Source organism: Somniosus microcephalus, chromosome 23 (genome assembly GCF_052327205.1).
Source record: "Somniosus microcephalus isolate GS21.2 chromosome 23, FLI_Smic_1.0, whole genome shotgun sequence".
Classification (NCBI taxonomy): Eukaryota; Metazoa; Chordata; class Chondrichthyes; order Squaliformes; family Somniosidae; genus Somniosus; species Somniosus microcephalus.
This window is the reverse complement of record NC_141009.1, coordinates 24041808-24058505: the sequence shown is the minus strand read 5'-3', so window position 1 is coordinate 24058505 and position 16698 is coordinate 24041808. Positions and strand designations below refer to the sequence as shown.

The 16698-nt window shown below is 40.9% G+C and overlaps 1 protein-coding gene across 5 annotated transcripts in view; it reads left to right on the top strand.

Moving 5' to 3' along the window:
• Nucleotides 1-16698, top strand: part of LOC147101740 (multivesicular body subunit 12B-like) — a 182342-nt gene that overhangs the window by 153785 nt on the left and 11859 nt on the right. For 3 of the 5 annotated variants that reach the window (XM_085965610.1, XM_085965608.1, XM_085965611.1), the window contains exon 10: nucleotides 5030-5070. The exons of 1 other annotated variant lie outside the window; for it this stretch is intronic. In XM_085965610.1, coding sequence (XP_085821736.1) covers nucleotides 5030-5070 — 41 coding nt within the window. Of the gene's footprint in view, nucleotides 1-5029; nucleotides 5071-11348; nucleotides 11406-16698 lie in introns of those variants that run through there. One more of the 5 variants, XM_085965612.1, reaches the window with a different exon arrangement.

Genomic DNA, 16698 nt, shown 5'->3' with positions numbered 1-16698 from the left:
ATGGCAGAAACTGGGAGCGGGTAACGAACCCGCTCCCAACCCGCCTCCATGTCACCTTCCCAAGAGGCGGGAAGGGGATTAGAGCCAATTAACTGCCAGTTAACAGGCAGCTTTGAGGCTTATTCTCATTTTACGCCTGCAAGTGCGGGCTTCCCGACGGCTGCGAACCTTGCCAGGGTCAGCAAGGCGAGCAGTGGGTCTGCAGGGGTGAGGGGGATTGAAAAGTCCGCTGTAAAGGTGAGTGATGGGTGCAAATGTGGAGAGGTAAGTATGAGAGGTGCGTGTAAAGTGTTGGAAAAAGTTTCCTTACCTTTGCTTCTTCCTGCAGGCTTCAACCCTTGGGGACCTGGAGGTGCCTCATCTCAATGGCAGAATGGCTGCTGCATTTTCAGATGCAGCAGTAATCTGCTTTCTGCTGAGGAGAGAGGTTCTGGTGAGCCTTCAGTGCAAGGGCTCACCTTAAAACAGAGATTGTCAGCTGACAATTCATCTGTCAAAACATTTTTGACAGATGAAACGTCATACATTGACGTCCTCTGTCACCGGCTTTTCCTTAATTGGCCAGTAAGCCCGCAGGGCGGGCTTAACAAGGTCAGTCAAGGGAAAATAGCATGGGTTGGTCAGACGTCGCTGGGGGCTGGACTGAAACCCAACAACCAGCAGTCGCGCCCCCCATTGACAAAATCCAGCCCCAAATGTCTCTGACACATTTATGCAAATATTGGCAGAAAATGCAAGTGTAAAGTTTTGTGGGATATTGCACTGCACCAAATCGCTTGCTCGGACATAACTGTTTTTCAAAACACAGGGCAATGAGAGACATTAGTGGGGTGATGGTACATTAAAAGTCATTCTCACTACTGTGACTGTCTCCTTTTACATAGAGTAGGAATCAGAAAAGGCTGGGCTTCTTCGGGTTTGTCCAATCCATTTAGGACCAAGTTCAGAACCTGTATGGACCGTTTTTGTCACCCACCTGCTCTGCTGCCACGTCTGTTCTCCCTGTTAAAGTAAATGGCGAGATTACAGATTTATCAGTGCTTCAACCCAACCATTATGCAATTATTCTACATTAATTGATTTCCTGTTAATTACTGACATTTTTTTAATAACCAAATTATTGGTCCTCATTATGGATATTGAAGTATGAATGTCACTAGTCTGTTGAACACTACAATATGGCCTGTTCAAAATCTTTACATCATTGCTAAAAATTGTTTTGTGTTTTATTTTGTTTCTGCACTTCAGTGTTACAATAAATGTGATGTAGAGCCTAAATTCAAATTGGGCAAACAATTTAGTTGTTTCATGTTAAACAGTCATAATAATCCTTTTCAAGTCAATTCTATAGAAACAAATTATCTGACTGTGAGTTAAAGATTTTTTTCTATTTTGTTAATAACAGTTGACATTCAGCAAATCATTTTTGAATAAAAATAAAACATTTTAGACTTGGGCATTCATGGCATATTCTCAGAAAAATGTTTTTGTTTGTGACTGTTCCATTAAAGCTGTTTTTCCCCACATAGACACTACGAACATTCACATGTCTGTAGGCAAAGCTCCTCTGAGACTAGTGTCTTTTTTGGAGTTGGAATTGGAGGAACCATTTCAGCACTCAGCATTCCCATTGGGCTTTGTTTGCATGCTTTTCAGCTAAATCAGATTGAGACCTATTTCTGTATTAGCAGATAGCAGAATAAACTGGCATAGGACCAAGCTTGAGAAATACCACTCCCCTGTGTGGGCTGTGGGTTAGACCCTGGGGTGAAAGATAACACAGACACTACAAATAATGCAGGAACTAAGATGAATAAAGCTACAATAAAATCAAGGAGGGTATTAATTATAAATGTGCTGTAAATGATTAAGCAAATCTGAGGCGCATTAATGTGCTGTATTTAGTGAACTGGCGGGCAGAGAAGATAAATGAACTCTGAATGCAGAATGTGATGAAACAGTCATTGCTTCATATTCTAATTATTTAATGGAAGGGTGTTTAAGGGAAAGCAAAACCAAACGTTTTGTAATATGTGTCTTGTGAAAGCAGATCTCAAAATGTAGCCATAATTACTCTTATTTTTTTGTTTTTCTGTATAGTAGTTCAGATTATCTCTCTGAATTTGATGCTACATACCTATGGAAAATATCAGTTAAACAGAGTTTTTTCTCCCCCTCTCCCCACCCTGTCACTATTACCATTTCCAAATGCACTTTTTCTGGAATCAGAATGGTAAGGTGATATTTTTCCCATAAATCAAGTCACAGTAAAAATGTGAATGTTTTATGCAACAGAAGCAAATTAATTCTGGAGTTAGCATTGTTTGTAAATTTAGGAATGGATTTTAGTTCTTGTACAGCCAAGTAGTTTGTTAAATGTTAATATGTTAATATCTGCATTTGCAGATGGCATGATATGATTGCCTGAGTGGCACAGAATACCATGGGTGATCATTAATATTTTGAAATCCCTGCAAACATAAAGGAAGTAGTTTAGATTATGTGGAATACATTGATTGCAATTTTTTAAAGATTTTTTTTAAATGAAAAGAAAACTAATTGACAGTGTAAATGTAAAATTGGTGAAACGTACTCTACAACACAGTGATCTTATTTAGAGAGCAACAGAGTGACTAGTACATTAAGTTAAAAAGCCTGATTAGACAAAGAACTAAATTAAGTATAAATCGTGGAAGGAACTTAGAGCTTTTAACTTTTTAAATGATTATTAGTTAGATAATTTCAAAAACTTATCTAAAGGCATTAAATTCATAATTAAATAACTCCAAAAAAATAAAGCATGTAATCCGAAATCTGCTACTTGTTCGGTTTGTAATGGAAACCCATGCGGCCAGTAACCTTCACTTTTTCTATTCCCTCTGTTGCTGCCTCAATATAAATGTGAGTGTCTCTTCATACTCTCACTGCCATGTCAACTTTTAATATTTTGAATTTAAAATTTCCAGATGATGGTTTAAGCTAGTCTAATGTATCAACAACATTCTTTTAATACAAAATGGATGTGACTTCACCATACTGTTTAAAGCTGTGCACATTACATGCCGAGGACAGGGGAAAAATGCTAATTTTCCCAAATACAATCTACTTTTTGGGATAAATGTTGAATGTTTACTCTTCAGTAATTACTGATACACAGTACTACATTCACAAAGTACTGATTGCACAGTATCAATGCTTGATATGACTGGTCCACATTAATAAACATATTTGCTAAGTGGCAAGAATTTTGAATGCTTGTTCTAGCAATTAGGTCTTTTGATTCCCAAATGACTACAGAAACACTTCTTGATTATAATTGCTCGTAGTCACGCATATCTAATTTGTGTCTTTTTAAGTGTTAATTAGTAAACATTTTTAGCTGACATCTCTATGTATTTGTATTTTGAAAAATGAGTCCTGTTTCTTGCGTAGCTTGAGGCTGAAGCTGTTAGCTGTGACATCATGAAGTAGGAGGTAAATTGATGAAGACATGCTTGTCAACCATAAAAAAGCAGGGAAATTAAGAATTTTTGATCATCTTTGCTTTCATTCTGTGCATATATTCTAATGTTTCTTCATTATTTTTTAACCAGCAGACATTGATGCATGGGTTTCGTGATGGGGCCTCTGCTTTGTGCAATCCATCATGATAATTATACTTTTGTTTGTATTTTTGTAAGCAATTATCTGCTTTCTGAAGTAATGAGCATGCCCTGTGTTTGCCATGTGCTGTTAATGTTACTGTTAATTTACTCTTGAGAAAGTGGTGGATCAGGCTTTACAATTTACAGGTTCAGAAAGTACAGTTTTTAAATGTTATCATTTAGAAGCATGGTCTTTCAGCAGCACCTAGTGTTTTGTTCTCGTACTGCAGCAGTGCAAGAAAGATGCTTAAGAATTGCTCAAAATACCGTCTGCCTAATTTTTACAAAGTACATGTACATTACCAATTTTTTTTAAAAACATAATCCATTCGCGCTAAGCATAAGGTGGTTATAAAGCTCTTTCTAATGAGAGAAAAACACAGTAATATTGTTTGGTACAATAGCCTGTATATTCTAGACAAATTAATTTCTTGCTTGGTGTGCAGAACAGACATTAATTCATAATAGACTGCAGTGAATCATCAAGTCTAGAATAGCAAAATGAATTATGATGACAGAATAATACCCACCATTAACCTTCTTACTTTCATTACCTTTTTAAAAAAATAGAGAGGTTAAAACTTGTTAAAGATGTTTTGATATGCACTCTACTTATTTTCTCCATAAAACGAAACTCTAAATTAAAAAGTAAATAAAATTTTAAAAATTAAGCGTAGACTCCTACTTTTTTCCTATTCATTTCCTCAAGGCACACAGCAGCAGATAATTAGCTATCTTAAGTGCAAGCGAGGATTCTTTTTAGATTAATGCTCCCTCAATTATTCTTTACCAAGGATAATCGCGATCAGGCGCAAACACACTAGCCAAGGTCCAGTACAGATTGAAACTGCAGAGACACAATATGCGACATCAGGGAGTGTGAAAACACTTTGGGTGGGTCATTTTCACCTTCACCTTGGGCGGTAAACTGGCGAAGCGGTCATTCAGCCATTACAGGGCCCACCTGATATCCATTTCATTGACTTCAGTGGAAATGATGATCAGGTGGGTTCTATAGCAGGCAAGCAATCTGCTTTTGACAATTTACCGCCGAAGTGGTAAAGGTGAAAATGGTCCACTTAATTACAGAATCTTTCCTCGGTGCAGATTCAAAATAGTAGAGGTGGCACAATAACAGGAAAAAGGGCATGCAATTAAAGAACAATTTAAAATCGATGTTTGCTGTTAGGATTGTACATGTTGGCAGTTAAGATACTGCATATTAATAGCACTGCTGCCAAGAGCACTGCTGGATGAGACTATACCTTTAACTCGATACTGTGAACCTGGTTGTTTTACATCTCTTACCTCCCCCTACCTTGGTGTAGATCCACTGAGAGAAAAATCATAGAGGGTGTCCCATTAAAGAACTTTGTTTCCTACAGCTCTGTGATCTTGTCTTCCCAGCTCCCACTTGGAAGAAGAGGTATGCTATAAGTTATTTTTCTTTCTTTCTTCAGCAGCAGTGTCCTACTGTTGCTCCCAAACAGAAACCGCTCTTGTTCCGTGCTGTGAATTGGTTGGTTCTACATTATAGCCTCAAGATTTTTTTTTCAACTATGTCTTTCTGTGGAGTTGGTCAAAGAAGGCTTCAATATTTTTCGAAGAGTTTTCTTCTTTTGTCTCCAAGCATTGGTTGAGCTGAAGCTTGCTCAATGTGTGCCCGCAGTGAATGTGGCACAATGGGGCTTGGCTTTACTGATGGTTACGAACAGCATCTTCATTCAGGCACAACTTTGAAAAGTCTGAAGCTTCTCTTGAGAAAGACTGGAGCACTAAGAAATTATCCCATAAAACGATTGCTTCACTCCGAGCATCACCTCTGCACATTGGGGACAAGCCTTTGGAATTCAGCACGTGGTTAAAATCTAAAAAGAAGCATGAGCCCGACAGATCATCGGAGGATTCCTCCAGCACAAGAGGAGGATGTCACAGTTGATTGCAGGGACCAGTACTCTTCATAGAGCATTAGTCCTGGTGAACTACATGGCATCCCTTATGGCTTGAAAAAAAGCATTAGGCTCTCTTGCAATCCAAGTCTTTTTGAATTTCACACCTAAGCCCATGATGCCAACAATAGCTGGTGCATCTTCGATACCATGCAACCTTGAAATCCTCTGTGGGACAGGTGCAGGTGCTTCAAGCTCCCTCAGTGCAGTACTGAGGGTGCCATCTTTTGGATGGAACGTTAAACCAAGGCCCCATCTGCCCCCTCAGGCACTACATGACGATGAGCAGGGAGTCCGCCCAGTGTCCTGGCCAACATTTATCCCTCAACCATTTATTTCATTGCTTTTTTCAGGACCTGGCTGTGTATAAATTGGCTACTGTTGCATTAGAACAGTGACTGCAGTTCAAAGAAAAAGTACTTAATTAGCTGTGCAATACTTTGGGACGTCCTGAGGTTGTGAACGGTGCTATATAAATGCGAATTCTTCTGAACGATTCCTTAGACTAACATCTTGGACACAAAGATGTCTGCTAGCACACATACCTCTGAATAACTTGGTTGGGGGTGGGGGCGGGGGTAGGATAATGGGGAAATGACTGTTGCCATTACCAACAACAGGGTTACAGTTAGGTCCATGGACCATGAGTGAGGTTTCTGTTTCAGTTGGTATATGTGATACAGAACTGTGCATAAAGGTAATCAGTGTTGTCTCAAAGTTTTGAGCAGAAATAATTTTTGTTACTGAAACTCTATTTTCAGAACTAGAACCAGGAAGTAACTCTTTGAAAGTAATTGATTACAAGCACTCCCCTCCACCAAATGCTTTGTTACTTTATCTGATCATATCTCCTTTGCACAAAATATGACGACATCCACCTTTAAGTTTTTATGATTTCTTTAAAACTTGTATCCTTTTGCTTTTTTCAATAATATGAGATTTTACATCCTTAGATCCTTTTCAACACTGATCTACAATCAGGAGTCATCTCGCTGACTCTTTCCCAAATTCTTTCCATTATACATCTTTTCTCTGGTATGGTGACCACAACTGGACACAATGTTACCGAGTATTTTATGAAATGTCAGTAACACTTCCCTGAATTTATATTTAAGACACCTACTTATGTATTGAATATTATGTTTACCTTTACAACTGCTGTTGTACACTGGGATAGTTACTTTCAAAGTTAGGTCTACTAATGCATATACATGTGTTTTTTGTTTTTGTTTAATTCTAATTAACAATTTAATCTTCATTTCAGGATTTTCTCATTTTTAGTATCATTATCTACATATTATGTAGCATTTGTTGTGTTCATTCCCAGTTATTACGTCTTACCCGAACTTGCTTAATTTCATGCATCCCCACACTGATTGATTAGTATCACCTGCAAATTCAAATATTCTGTGTTTAATTCTTTCATCAAAGTAATTTACAAATGAACAGCCAACAGAACGGAATACTTGTATTCAGTTGGTCACACCTGTCTAATTGGAGCTACCATTATTGATCACTTGCCTTTGTTTCCTATTATTTGTCCGATATACATTGCACATTGTCCTAAGAGCACTTTAACCACAAGTTGTCGGAGGCACTTTATTGTTTGTCTTCTGATCTACATGTATGATGTGCACCACATTTCCATAATCCATTCTCAGAGTTCTAGTGTTAGGTGTGAGCTGCTGTTTATATATCTTTTGTTGACTTGTGATTATTGAATTATTCACATGACTTTGTCTTCCATTTATTAACCTACCTACCCTACCAATATTTCAGTCCGTATGTGAGATAATGGAGTTTTGCTTCTTCTCCCTCCTCGCTCTCAAAGAAAGGAAGCTATGTTTGTTTTGATATTTATTTTTATATTTTGTTCAATGTGCCTTTTGAACAAATGGAGGTGTGGGAGTTTAGATAGTGCAAGAAAATAAGTCACATGACCTGGCCTCATAATATTCCACTTAGTCTAGACTGCTGTTATGGGGATAGATTTCCTCTGTGCACTTTGTGTAATGCCATTAATAAAGAACAAGTTCACAATTTCATTGCACAGAGGAAACCTCCCTCCGCCCCCATTTCCTTTTGAGTCTTTCCTGTCTCTTGTGGGTCAGATTCGAGCAGTGGTTCCACTAAACTGATGTGTGTAGAAGGTTCCGATAGTTTTTTTCCTAAGGATTTATACTCTAGCATAGTCTATTTCCAAGTGGAAACTGACAAGATAGTTTGTGGGATCCATTCTTCATTGTTAGTTACAGTAGTTGTCTTGATGGAATTTTCTTTACAGTGGCCACCTCATGGGCTTGCTTCAAAGGCACCTGTAAAGCTACTATTTGAACACTTATTAAGTATTTAGTACTTTTTGTCGTCTTCCAGAGACTTATGGTTTGGCAGAACAATCTATCTTGACTGACATCGCCTCCTGAATATTCACTTAAAGCCAGATAGGATTGTTTCATTACTTGAAGTGCTGCTTTGGTATAGGTGGCTGTAGTATGTGACGACGCCTTGGAAAGCAGAGTTATCTTTATTCTCTGAAGATTGTCTATACATATGCTACACTGGTTTTCTCCCTTTTCAAGCCTGCTTGACAGCCGAAATTAAGGAGTGTGGATATGAATATCAGCGAGTTCAGGGGTTCTCAACCTTTTTGCTTTCAAGGCCCCCCTCCCGTGTTATAAAAATTCCGCGGACCCCTGTAACATAACACAAGTTCTTTTTTGTATCAAAATTAATTAATAGTTCTATTACACCTTATGTAAAGAAGAATTTATTAAGTCCTAAATTTACATGTGCAAAATACTGCAGATGCTGGAAATCTGAAATAAAAACAGAAAATGCTGGAAATACTCAGCAGGTCAGGCAGCATCTGTGGAGAGAGAAACAGAGTTAACGTTTCAGGTCTGACGAAAGGTCATCAACCTGATTTGTTAACTCTGTTTCTCCACAGATGCTGCCTGACCTGCTGTGAATATCCAACATTTTCTGTTTTTATCCTAATTTTACATGATGTGCCCATTTGCTGCCCAGGGCCTGCTCCACCCCATCAACCATTTGCTGAACAGGAAATGAACCAGGAGCAACAAGCGCCGCGCTCATTACAGCCTCGTTTTGTGCACACTTGGTTGGACTGGACTAAAATTCCAGGTGCATGTCCTCCATTTCGGAAACTGAACTGCCCTCTTATTTCGACAGCAAACCCCAACACAGCGGTGAAAGCCAGTGTCTTGAATTAACAGGACCAGTAATGGCGGAGGCGGATGGCACATGAGAGAAATGGAGAAATAAAAAGGGCCCTGAGTGACTTTACCCACCCGACCTCATTGCCACAAATCCTTTAGGACAAAGGCAGTCCCCCCGCTTTCCTTCTCCCCAACCCTTTCACAAGTAGCAGCTGGCATCTCAAAGGACACGAGCGCCCAGACTAGGCCTATCCGTCCGTCAGAGAAGCACTTGGCCATGAATATAAAGCTCCGAGTCTGAGATACGAGGAAAATCGTGATGACGCCTTCATCTATTTTATTAACTCAGACTGAAGACATTGAAGGAGAGACACACAATGAATCCTGATTATTACAGCCTTGCCGTAGGCCCAGAGACTGGAAAGTCTCTTTCCTTTACCCCCCCCCCCCCCCTCCCAAAAAACCCAAGGTCACGTGGCGTGTGTGCACTCTCGCCATTGACAGCACTCTTTTTAAAAGCGCCAAGCGGCTTCCAACCGACAGAGGGCAGCTTTGCACGTGGGGAAAGAAAAGACTTGAAAGAAAGGCTTGCGCTACCTCGGCGCTCTCAACGCCGGACTAGCTGGCAGATTTCCCCACCCCCCAAACTCCGGTTTTACTCCCCGGGAAGAAAAGTTGTAACTCCAACTATTTTATTTAATAGTTAAAAGCGGTGTTTATGAACGTGGAAGCAAATAAGCCTGGATCAACACAAAAAAATAGCGAGATAAATACTGCTGTAAAAGTCAGTGACACGCAAAGGGACTTGTCTAACCGGATAAATGGTGTCCAACAGAATTGCCTGCGCATGCACAGTCTTTGTATCACTGAGACTATTCCACTCGTCTCAATGTACACAGTTCAATATACGGCATAAACATCAATAGTTTCCCCTATATATTGATGGGACAAACCGACTGGTGGGCCCCATGAAATCCCCGGTTGAGAAACCCCTGAGCTAGATAACTGCCTTATGTCAACTTTTAATATCTATTGTGAGGCATCCCACCAATCCTGGTTTTTAGGTTTTAGGTCCGTCAGTTTTAAGCATTAATACAAGGTTTTGATAGTCTGGCATAAATCAACTGTGTATATACAGCATGCAAGGAGGTTATGCAATATAATAGCGGCTTGGAACATTCCAGTTCCTATTTTTAGAGTTAAGTGTAAAAGCTCTTGCATTTGTAGTTAGTTTTGTATGGAGGAGACATTTAATTTGAACAAGATTGTTCTATATCTATGTACAATTCAATTTATATTTTTTAAATTTGCCTTGGCTTCATGAGGAATGCCTGATAGAACAACTTCCACAATACTTTATATTTACAACTCGAGCTTCAAGTTTCATTTCTAACATAACTTCAAATATTTTGTGCCAGGATAGAAAAACTGTGATTCCCAATGATTGTTGTATTTTAATAAGTATTGTTTAAAAACAATGAGTGGTTGGAGATAGTACAGATCTGTACAGCACTGATATCGCACTAATGCCTCGTGACGACGTGGTTGGCACTGCGTAGTGGTAACAGGAACTGATGCTTTGAGGCAGATTAAAGAAGTGCAGCAATAATCTTTTACAGCTGATTTTGGGCAGTAAATCATTTTTAATACATTCTGCTCATAGCCCAAATCTGGCACAGGACCTGTTTGTCAAAATTCGAATATGAATCTAAGCACTCTCCTTGGTATTGTTTCTCAATGTGACTCCATTGAATAGAGTACCCGTACCAAATTAAACTGGGGTTGATGTTTAGGTGCACTTTAATATTGTGAATAGAATGTCTGAAGCCAAATTAAAATTTTCAGCTGAGCACTCCAACCCAGCTTTGAATGTCATCACTTGCCGTTTATTTAGATTGGCGGATTGTTGTTCCATGTTCAATCATCTGCCTTCAGATATCCTTGATTTTACTTCAGGCTGCTTTACAAGTGTGCTGCCAATTATTTGTGTCTTCTAGTTTGACCTGTTTGTGGATTCCTAAAAACAAACACAGGAAAATATTAGGGGACTGTTTTTCACTTAGACAGAGGTACGACAAAAATGTACAACTGGGAAGATTAGCGGGAAATTGTGTCTTTAAAGAAGCCTTTTAAGATGGATTGCACATGATCATCTCGTACCCTGTGCAAGACTTTTTCTTTGGTCTATCAGCTTCAATACGTTTTCTGTCACCATCATTGCTTCAGGATGAGTAGGGTTTGCAAAAGATCTGTCTCAGATTTTTGATTAAAAATTACACACAATTTCACCACATTTAGGCAATTTGTTTTATCGTAGTTTCTACTTTAAACTGCTGAGGAAGTTCCAGTAATATTTTTCCAATAATTGAACATCACAAAGTTCATTTGAGAGAATTTTCAGATGATCCCTTCAAACCACTGTTGACGGCCATGCCTTCAGCCTCCTGAACCCATTCTCTGGAATTGTCTTCCTAAACCCTTCAGCCACTCCTCTAAGACACTTGCTAAACCCTACCTCTTTGACCAAGCCCCTCCTAATCTCTTCTTTGACTTGGTGTTTTTTTTTCCCCCTCAAGAGTAGTAGAAACGCTTCAAGGACACCCTCAAAGCCTCCTTGAAAAAGTGTAACATCCCCACCGACACCTGGGAATCCCTGGCCCAAGACCGCACAAAGTGGAGGAGAAGCATCCGGGAAGGCGCCGAACACCTCGAGTCTCTTCGCCGGGAACAAGCGGAAGCCAAGCGCAAGGAGCGCACATCAATCCAAGCACCCCACCCACCCACCCCTTCAACCACCGTCTGCCCCACCTGTGACAGAGACTGTAGGTCCCGCATTGGACTCATCAGTCACCTGCGAACTCATTTTTAATGTGGAAGCAAGTCATCCTCGGTTCCGAGGGACTGCCTAAGAGGAGAAGAACCCCCTGCCTGCACCGATCCCACCAGCGGGCAGGATTGAAATTGGGGCTAAATAAACCAATCCCCTCCTAGAAGCCACAAGCCGCAAAATATATTCAAGAAGGAGTTGGATATATTTCTTAAGGCTAAAGGGATCAAGGGATATGGGGAGAAAGCAGGGACAGGGTACTGAGTTTGGATGATCAGCCATGATCTCAGTAAATGGTGGAACAGGCTCGAGGGGCCGAATGGCCTACTCCTGCTCCTATCTTCTATTACTTTGAGACAGCTTAAGCAAGCATTAATTGTCTGAGGAAGGATCAGGTCTGCCTTAAATCCCAGATCCTAAAAGCATGCTGCTGATGCTGACACAGGCCCTACGATAGGTAAAAGCACTTCGGAATAAAGTGTAATGAGGAAATTGCCATTCTTGGCCAATGTTTAATCCTATAATTTGGGGAATGGTTAGAACATAACATAAGAAGTAGGAGCAGGAGTAGGCCATACGGCCCCTCGGGCCTGCTCCGCCATTCAATAGGATCATGGCTGATCCGAATCTAGACTCACGTCCACTTCCCTGCCCGCTCCCCGTAACCCCAATTCCCTTATCAGCTAGGAAACTGTCTATCTCCGTTTTAAATTTATTTAATGTCGCAGCTTCCACAGCTCTCTGAGGTAGCAAATTCCATAGATTTACTACCCTCTGAGTGAAGAAGTTTCTCCTCATCTCAGTTTTGAAAGGGCAGCCCCTTATTCTAAGATTATGCCCCCTAGTTCTAGTCTCACCCATCAGTGGAAACATCCTCAGCGCATCCACCCGATCAAGCCCCCTCACAATCTTATATGTTTCGATAAGATCGCCTCTCATTCTTCTGGATTCCAATGAGTAGAGGCCCAACCTACTCAACCTTTCCTCAAGTCAACCCCCTCATCTCCGGAATCAACTGAGTGAACCTTCTCTGAACTGCCTCGAGAGCAAGTATATCTTTTCTTAAATATGGAAACCAAAACTGTACGCAGTATTCCAGGTGTGGCCTCACCAGTACCCTGTATAACTGAAGCAAGACTTCCCTGCTTTTATACTCCATCCCCCTTGCAATAAAAGCCAAGATTCCATTGGCCTTCCTGATCACGTGCTGTACCTGCATACTAACCTTCTGTGTTTCATGCACCAGGACCCCCAGATCCCTTTGTACTGTAGCACTTTGCAGTTTCTCTCCATTTAGATAATAACTTGCTCTTTGATTTTTTCTGCCAAAGTGCATAACCTCACACTTTCCAACATTATATTCCATCTGCCAAATTTCTGCCCACTCACTTAGCCTGTCTATGTCCTTTTGCAGGTTTTTTATGTCCTCCTCACTGCTTTCCCTCCCATCTTTGTATCGTTGGCAAACTTGGATACGTTGCACTCGGTCCCTTCCTCCAAATCGTTAATATAGATTGTAAAGAGTTGGGGTCCCAGCACAGACCCCTGCGGAACACCACTAGTCACTGATTGCCAACCCGAGAATGAACCATTTATCCCAACTCTCTGTTTTCTGTTAGAGAGCCAATTCTCCACCCACGCCAGAATATTACCCCCAATCCCGTGATTTTTTATCTTGTGCAGTAATCTTTTGTGTGGCACCTTGTCAAATGCCTTTTGGAAGTCCAAATACACCACATCCACTGGTTCCCCTTTATCCACCCTGTTTGTTACATCCTCAAAGAATTCGAGCAAATTTGTCAAACATGACTTCCCTTTCATAAAACCATGCTGACTCTGTCCGATTAAATTATGCTTATCCAAATGTCCTGTTACTGCTTCCTTAATAATGGACTCCAACATTTTACCAACCACAGATGTTAGGCTAACTGGTCTATAGTTTCCAGCCTTTTGTCTACCTCCCTTTTTAAATAAGGGTGTTACATTAGCAGTTTTCCAATCTGCTGGGACCTTTCCTGAATCCAGGGAGTTTTGGAAAATTACCACCAATGCATCCGCAATCCCTACCGCTACTTCTCTCAAGACCCTAGGATGTAAGCCATCAGGTCCAGGGATTTATCCGCCTTAAGTCCCATTATCTTACCGAGTACCATCTCCTTAGTGATTTTAATCGTGTTTAGCTCCTCTTCCACCCCCCCCCCCCCCCCCCCCATATCCCCCTGTTTGTCCAGTGTTGGGATATTTTTAGTGTCCTCTACTGTAAAGACTGATACAAAATATTTGTTCAGCATTTTTGCCATCTCCATGTTCCCCACTACTAATTTCCCGGTCTCGTCCTCTAAGGCACCAACATTCACTTTAGCCACCCTTTTTCTTTTTATATAACTGTAGAAACTTTTATGTTTTTTGCTAGTTTACTTTCATAATCTATCTTCCCTTTCTTAATTAATCTTTTAGTTATTCTTTGGCTTTTAAATGCTTCCCAATCTTCTATCCTCCCACTAGATTTGGCTACTTTATATGCCCTTGTTTTCAGTCAGATACTATCCTTTATTACTTTACTTAGCCACGGGTGGCTGTCTTTTCTTTTACGCCCCCTTTTCCTCAGTGGAATATATTTTTCTTAAGTTTGTGAAATATCTCCTTGAATGAACACCACTGCTCATGTACCGTCTTACACCTTAATCTATTTTCCCAGTCCACTTTAGTCAACTCTGCTCTCATACCTTCATAGTCTCCTTTATTTAAGCTTAGTACGCTGGTTTGAGATCCAACTCTCTCACCCTCCAACTGAATTTGGAATTCAACCATGTTATGGTCACTCATTCATTCCAAGGGGATCCTTTACTAGGACATTTTTTATTAATCCTGTCTCATTACACAGGACCAGATCTAAGATTGCCTGCCCCCTGGTTGGTTCAGTAACATACTGCTCAAGGAACCCGTCCCTAATGCACTCTATGAACTCTTCCTCAAGGCTGCAAATGATGATCCCATGTTCTGGTAGACTTTTAATCCTGTTTTCTGATGCCACGGTGTCCCTTTCTGCTTGACTATCGATTGTAATACCTTTCGTTCACCGAGATGATGGGAATGGGGGGGGCAATGCTTTCCTAGTTCAAGCGCCTGCACAGATCAGCCATTAGGGATTTCACACCACTTAGGCTACCTAAACTGATGAGAACCTGAATGATAGAGTGGACACTTGGTTCACATTGAAACTTAGAAAATTCTAACAGGACTAGACAGACTAGATGCAGGAAGGATGTTCCCGATGGCGGGGAAGTCCAGAACCAGGGGTCACTGTCTAAGGATAAGGAGTAAGCCATTTAGGACTGAGATGAGGAGGAATTTCTTCACCCAGAGTGGTGAACCTGTGGAATTCTCTACCACAGAAGGCAGTTGAGGCCAATTCATTAAATATATTCAAGAAGGAGTTAGATATATTTCTTAAGGCTAAAGGGATCAAGGGATATGGGGAGAAAGCAGGGACAGGGTACTGAATTTGGATGATCAGCCATGATCTCATTAAATGGCAGAACAGGCTCGAGGGGCTGAATCTCCTGCTCCTATCTTCTATGTTTCATAGGATCGCAACTAGTATTTGAGTCAGAGACCCTATAACAAAGGGATATGTTGTTTATTTGTAAGGACATTGCCACCTTTTTGAGCCCTGCTGCCAAGTTCAAAGGAAATTTGAATAAATGATGTCCATATAGCTCAATATGCTGGCACAGTGGTCTTCCAAGCACACATTAGTAAGTGTACCTACTTAACTATCTGATGATCATTATTGATGCTTTCTTCAAAGGCAGCGATGCTTACATGTGAGACAGATGAACCCAAAGTAGTTAATCTTGACTCCAGTCTACCTGGCATATAAATGGATTGCTACTTAAGGCAGCATCTTGGCACTATTCTAATCTTGGCTCCCGATTTCAAAATTAATTGCAAAAGCAAAACACTGCGGATGCTGGAAATCTGAAATAAAAGCAGAAAATGCTGGAAACGCTCAGCAGGTCAAGCAGCATCTGTGGAGAGAGAAACAGAGTCAGCGTTTTAGGTCGGTGATCTTTCGTCAGTTCCTCGACCTGAAACGTTTGTCTCTCCACAGATGTTGCCTGACCTGCTGTGTGAGTATTTCCATCATTTTCTGTTCAAAGTTCATTAGTTCTCTTGCAGATGGACAACAAATGTAAAGAGATGCACCTTGTGGTCTGTGCCTCCATATGTTAGAATGAGGAATTGAGTATAAAATTGTACTGATTGATTCTGTCTTTCTAACAAATGTCATTCATGGATTCTCCAAGTGGCAATATGACTTTTTATTTTTTTTGTGAATTTTGTGCTCTTTCCACTTCAGGTACCCTTTGCCAGCATCAAGCACCCCCAGTCGGATCTAGCGTGATTAAATGCAGAGTAAAACTCCCTCGTCTCCAATTTGACTCATCCCCATCAGTAGCCCAACTGCACTACTGTGACATTCTTCTATTTGTCACAACAGTCATCTGGTGGCCGCCTTCAGTGAGATTGCCTCCTATTATATTCTCACTTAAATGTACATGTTAAAGCTACCTGCTGCAGACCGCTGCTCATCCCCCACACTGCTACTCGGTTGTTCACCTAGATGATGCTTCCACCATCAGGAATGTGCTCCAACCTTACCTTTGCTGGACTACCTGAGACTTTGCTCTGGTACTAGGCCACCTGGGGGGTCCCTGCCCTTCTCACAGTCCCTGGACTTCATCAATCTCTAAACAGCCACTGAACTTCTGCCCCCCACCCCTCTCCCCATAGACTCCAATCCACTCCAACTTCCCTTGCAATAAACTTTGTCCTCTGAACTCTTGACCTCTATCCGCCTTGCTGATCTTTGACTGGTTGCCTCCGTTCACCAGCAGCTCCTTTACTGAATTCCTTACTATTCATAGCTCACTGCCTCTTCTCTGTGTAATCTAAGGTCTTCTGTTGCATCCACCTGGATGTGCTACCTGTATCCAAGCCCCCCTCTTTCACCCTGGCCCTATTACTTCTCTACCTGCCTTTATCCCTTTCTTTTAACTTGTCCCCATAGGCCCCCATCAATTCTTCTCTGCCAG